Below are 6304 nucleotides of genomic sequence, written 5' to 3' on the forward strand. Positions count from 1 at the left end.
TGAGTTGCCAGCGACGGCGTAGGCTGCAGTGGGGCTGGCTAGTAGCTGCCATGAGCTGCTGTGAGCCAGCGTGAGCAGCCGTCCAATGACCGGTGAGCGAATGCCTCACCCGGGGAGAATGCAATCATAATACCAACATAGGCCAGTGAAACCACGTCCTCTACAACTAGACTGAAGAACAAAAGGACAGCAACTTGTTTGTTCCCCTACCCCGATTCCCCAATGCTGTTCTGTTCCCCTCTCACAATTCCCCAATAAAATCTTTAAAAAAAAAAAAGAAGTATCTGTCTTATCAGTTATATGAAGCTTAATAACTAGTAAAGAAGGTATACACTGTATTTGTTCAAAAATTTTCAGGCTAAAAATAAATTTTCAGGCTAGAGTGCAGTTAACTTTGGGGAGTGAGGGTAAAGGGTGGGTTGCTAAGTACTAATAATATTCTACTTCTTGACCTATGTGGTGGTTTCATGAGCGTATTTACTTCATGAAAATTCCTTCAGCTATATAACATAATACTTATAAACTCACTAAAAAGTCAAAAAAGTTTCCTGGCTATTTTTATACATGTATTCTTCCATATAGACTTTAAAATCATTTTATCCATTTTCAAAAACAAAAAAAGAGTTCCCAACTGAAATTTGCATTACACATATACTTGCCTTATATTTTTTCATAATGGCATTGCTTTCAAAGTTAGCTGTTTCTTCCATAAATCGGCCAACTAGTAGCATAGCTCGACCATGAATTAACTTGTTCTTACTCTCAGCTGGGGTTTCATTTGCTGGAAAACATAACTCAACACCCTTCTGAAGAACAATTAGTGCCTGGTGAACATCACCCTAAAAAAAACACAAAACAAAACAAAGGTAACAACAAGCCTTTTAATTTAAGAACGTATTACCATTTTCTGAAAGACAAAATTGCTAGGATTTGAAGTTCATTAGATATTTTATGTATAAATCCATTTGTAATTTCATGTTCAACTCTTATTTCAATCCTATGAAAGGAAAATCCTAAAAAGGAAGCATTGCTGCATTTCCTGTAGAATTCTTATATTCATTCATTCATTTACTCATTCATTTTATAGTCAGTCAAAATGCAAGGAACTGAAGATAAGTGTATATGACTGGGGATATAAAAACATGAATAAGTCAAAATCTCTGGCTTAAAAATGTTCATGGTCAAGTGAAAAAATAGACTACATAAATTAACAACACAAAGTGCTAAGTACTAGTAATAGAGAAATAGAGTAGGGTATACAGAGGGGAAAAAAGAGAGTCCTCTAAATCTACCTGAAAAAATAGGAAAATGGAAGAGAGCAGCAGTCAGGAAAGTTACCAAATGAAGAAAATTTGAATTAGGTCTTAAAGAATGAGTATAAATTTTCCTGGCAGAGAATTCAGTGAAAGACATTCTTGGTAGAAAAAGTAATTTTAATTGGGATAAAGTAATCTGGTTTTAGCTGAAGCCTAAAGAGTTTTTGAGATAGTGACGAATGAAACCGAAGAGGTAGACTGGAACTCAATCACAAAGGGCCTTGTGTACTTCCTAGAGTTCAGACTTAATCCTAAATGCATAAAGAATACTTTGAAGGATTTTAATAAGGGGAACAACATGATTTAATGTGCATTCTAGAAAGACCACAGACTGCAGTAATGTATACAAAGAAATGGTGAGACCCCCTAAAAGGCTGTCAGTATTATTATAGGCTGTAAATTCTAAGGGCATGAATGAAAGCAGCAGAGATAAATAAGAGGGTGAGAATTCCAAAGACTTTTCTAAGGTATATTTAGTTTCCAACTGAATGTGGAAAGTGCGGAAGAGGAAGAAGTTCAGGATGATGCCCAGATTTCTGTCTTGGATGAGAATATGCAATAGAGCCCTACTTAGAAAAATAGGGAATATGGGAGGAAAAACAGGTATTGAATGTTAGATGATGAATTGCATTTTTAACACATTGAGTTTAAAGTATTACAATATATAGATTAGCACGAGCTCAAAAAAGGAGCAGGTACTGACTAATGCAGGCTGAATTATTACTTTCACTTTCTGTCCAGGAAACACTCTTCCCCTGTCCTTTTCCAGCCACCTATAAAATTGGTAAATGGCAGGCTGGTAGAGTGGCACATTGGTTAGGAGTTGGCTTGGGATGCCAGCTCTGAGCAGCCAGGCCCTGGTTCGGATCCCACATGGCCAGTGATGCTGTGCCCTCTACAGCTAAGATGGTGAACAACAGCTCGACCTGGAGCTGGGCTGCCATGAGTTGCCAGGCGATGGCATAGGCCGCAGTGGGGCTGGTCGGCAGCTGGCCTGTGCTTTCGTTAGCAGCCGTGAGCCGCCGTGAGCGGCCGTCCAATGGCCGGTGAGCAACTGCCTCACCCAGGAACAACGCAATGATAATATCAACATGGGCCAGTGAAGCAACGTCCTCCACAACTAAACTGAAGAACAAAAAGGACAGCAACTTGTCTGTTCCCCTACCCCAATTCCCCAACGCTGTTCCCCTCCCCCAATTCCCCAATAAAATCTTTAAAAAATAAAATAAAATTGGTAAATGTAAATTTCAGAACATGCTATGCCTACTAATTCTATCTAGACTAATGCCAAGCATGAGATATTTAAGTAATAGCCATTTAAATCTGAGGAATAAGGTTTACAAACAGTTCAGATATTTAAAAAGCCCTTTTCTCATCACTGTAGCTTTAATCTGAGGATTGCTGGGGACTTGTGTTCCAAAACTAAGCCCTTCCTAGTAGACTAAATTGGAAGTGAATCTTGACAGTAATACTGGCAAGTCCACACAAAACTAATTATTGCCAAGGATGTAGTTTTCTAAAAGAATATTTTTCTGTTCATTTAACAAATATTTTTGAATGCTTACTACATGAACCTTTTATACGTATAGAAGATAAAAACAAGGTAAAAATAGGTCACTTCCCTCAAGAAAAAGATGAAAAACAGATGAAACCTGAATGAACTACACTTTCAGTCTTGAAATGGAAAATATTTGGGGACTTCAGGACAGAAGAAACAGTTTCTTCCCAATTGTGGTAGATAAATGATGAAGAGAGGTGACAGAAAATGGAGGTCTGAATTTAGATTAGCAATCTCCTTTACTCAGGCCTCTGCAGGAAGCACACCACCTGCCACAAAGTACATACATATGAGGACCTCCCCTTGGCCCTCACCTTGGACCACAGCCACTTCGCCCTTTCCACACACAGCTCAGCAAGGCGTGAGTCTCCAGCATTAAGAAGAGCATTATAGGCTGTCTGGTGGTGACCAGCCTTTCTAGCTACTCTGGCACTCTGTAGCCAGCATTCTCCAACCATTTCATTGTAATCTGGTCTAAAGAAATGTGATGAAACGGGGGGAAAGAGCATTTTAAGTGTATTCAACAACAATTAAAATATCTCCAAAAAAAATTTAATTAAAATATCTCTTCCCAACATGGAACATTCTCAATATACCAGTTCAAAGGAATCAAAGATTAATATGTTAAAAACTAATTTTAATTTTCTTAGGGAGCTCCATTTTTATCAGTTATGAGTCTATGAAGACCTTATTATTGACTTGTATCTGTACCTCCCCCAGATAGGTTTTTAACATTTAAAAAAGATATACTGCATAAACATGTAATTCTTAAGTTCTAGGTTCATTTCAACTATATAGAGTAGCCTTGAAATTAAAAATAGAACAATACAGAGTCAGAGTGAAAATTAGGAAAAATAAATACTCCCAAACAATATGCAAATTTAATCCTAAATTCATGATAACTGACATAAAAAAAAGGCATGGAAAACCTTTTGTTGAGGCTTAATAAAGCTCTCCGGAGAGCCAGAATGGGCTCCTTGGCTCTGTAGGAATTCTGGGTCATTTCTAGTCGAGCTACCCAGTTTAGAGAATCTTCTTGAAAATTGTCACGTGGAGACTGGTGAAAAAGCGGTTTGATGCTGTGCTCCAATTCACACAACATGTGCAGTCTGAAGACAGATAGAGACTATGTTAAAGTATTATGATATTCAGCCTTGTTAATTTCATATATAAAGCATGTACTTAAAATTAGCCATGAAGGGCCAGCCGAGTGGCGCGCTGGTTAAGAGCTGGCTTGGGATGCCAGAGGGCCGCAGTTCGGATCCCACATATGAGGGCCAGTAACACTGCCCTCCACAGCTAAGATGCTGAACAACAGCTCAACCTGGAGCTGGGCTGCTGTGAGTCGCCAGCGACGGGGTGGACTGCNCTGCAGACTACGGCGTCACCTGTGACTCATGGTAGCCCAGATGCAGGTTGAGCCGTTATTCACCATCTCAGCTGCAGAGGGCAGCATCACTGGCCCTCATATGTGGGATCCGAACCAGGGCCCTGATGCCCAGAGCTGGCGTCCCAAGCCAGCTCTTAACCAGCGCGCCACTCGGCTGGCCCTGTCTCTATTTCTAATACTATAATTTTGTTTTGCTCAATTTTGAGAAATGGAATCATACTACATGTAGTACTAGTTTGTATCTGGCTTTTTTCACTCGACATTATGTTTGTGAGATCAATTCAAGTTGTTGCATGTAACTTTGGTTTGTTGGTTTTTGTTTCCACATATGTATATTACTACATTATAAAAATGTACTAAAATTTATTTATCCATTCTATAACTAATTGACATTTGACTTACTTCCAGTTTAAAACTACAAATAATGTTAGTATAAACACATTTGTACATGTCCTATGGAGACATGTTGAGTACTGAGTGGTACAGTGGCTGGATCATATAGTATTGTCACCTTTAGTAGAAAATGCCAAACTGTTTTCCAAAATGACTGTACCAATTTATACTTCTAGCAGCATTATATGAGAGTCTAAATGCTCTATAGCCTTTCTAACATTTGGAATTGTCAATTTTTTAAATTTTAGCCATTCTGGTAGGTACACAGTGTTATCTCATAAAACTTTTAACTTGCATATATTCCTGTCTACTACATTCAACATGTTTTTTCTTTTTGGGGGTCATTTATATATTTACTTCTGTAAAGTCTTCTATCCTATTTTAAAACTGAGTTATCTGTCTTTTCCTTATTGATTTTTAAGAGTTCTTATTATATTCTGGACATGAGCCCCTTATCACTTACATATTACAAACATCTTGTAATCTATGGCTTGCCTCTACATTCTTAATATCTTTTGATGAACAGAAATTTATAACTTTAATTTAGTCAAATTTATCAATTGTTTTTTACAGTTAGTGTTTTTGGTCTGTTGAAGAAGTCCTGACTTAGCTCTAGATTTGAAGATATTCTCTTACATTTTGGAAGCTTTAATATTTTTGTTTTTCACACTTAAAGCTACAAGCTATCTGAAGTTTATTTTTGTTTATGAAGTGAAGAAGGAATCAAGTTTGATTTTTTTTCCCCTATAAGATATCCAAACGACACAACACCATTTATTGAAAAGACTATTCGCTATTCTACAGTATTATTGGGAATCTGTTTCCACTTTCTGTTCTGTTCTATTGGTTTATTTGTCTAATCTTACATGAATACAAAATCATCTTAAATACTATACCTTTACAATAAATCTTGGTACATATGCTAGTTATTTTCAGTTTGACAGGTATACTTGTCACATTTTACATTTCTCTCCCCTGCTCTTTCCCAAAAGATTGGCACTGATGGACACCTCAGTGGACCTCTCTGCCCTTTGAATACTGTTCTTTCCTCAGCAGTTGTGTGCAGTGGGGTCTCAGTTATGAGTTAGCATGAGCATCATGGCACCCCGTCAAATTCTCAGGGGAGTTCCTATGCAGATCTAGAGCTTTCTGTCTGTTTAACTTCTCTCAGTTAATCTGCCTCACAAATTCTAGCCACCAGCTCTTACATTATTATTTCCTATCTTTTACATTCTTTGTTGTTGTTTTTTTCAGTTCCTTTTCTAACTTTTTGAGATGGATACTTAGCTCATTAATTTTGGAGCCTTTATTTTCTTCTAATATATGCAGATAAAATAAAATTCATTTAAAGAATGGCTTTAGCTGCATCCCACAGGTTTTAATATGTCATATTTTTATTATCATTCAGTTCAAAGTATTTTTTAATTCCCACTGCAAATTTTTTCTTTGATCCAAGGTTACTGATAAGTATCTGTCTTGGCTGGCCTAGTGGCACACTGGTTAGAAGTTGGCTTGGGGCGCCAGCTCTGAGCAGCAGGGCCCCAGTTCGGATCCCACATATGAGGGCCAGTGACGCTGTGCCCTCTATAGCTAAGATGGTGAACAACAGCTCCCATGAGCTGCTGTGAGCCAGCGTGAGCAGCCGTC

The 6304-nt window shown here is 38.0% G+C and overlaps 1 protein-coding gene across 3 annotated transcripts in view; it reads right to left on the reverse strand.

Moving 5' to 3' along the window:
* The window catches only part of ATR (ATR checkpoint kinase), a 134974-nt gene that overhangs the window by 38815 nt on the left and 89855 nt on the right, over positions 1-6304 (reverse strand). For all 3 annotated transcript variants that reach the window (XM_019656932.1, XM_019656933.1, XM_019656934.1), the window contains exons 33-35: positions 3804-3983; positions 3189-3348; positions 660-839 (exon numbers count right to left, since the gene is read on the reverse strand). In XM_019656932.1, the coding sequence (XP_019512477.1) occupies positions 660-839; positions 3189-3348; positions 3804-3983 (520 nt within the window). The remainder of the gene's footprint in view (positions 1-659; positions 840-3188; positions 3349-3803; positions 3984-6304) is intronic.

This window comes from Hipposideros armiger, unplaced genomic scaffold (assembly GCF_001890085.2).
Source record: "Hipposideros armiger isolate ML-2016 unplaced genomic scaffold, ASM189008v1 scaffold_270, whole genome shotgun sequence".
Taxonomy (NCBI): Eukaryota; Metazoa; Chordata; class Mammalia; order Chiroptera; family Hipposideridae; genus Hipposideros; species Hipposideros armiger.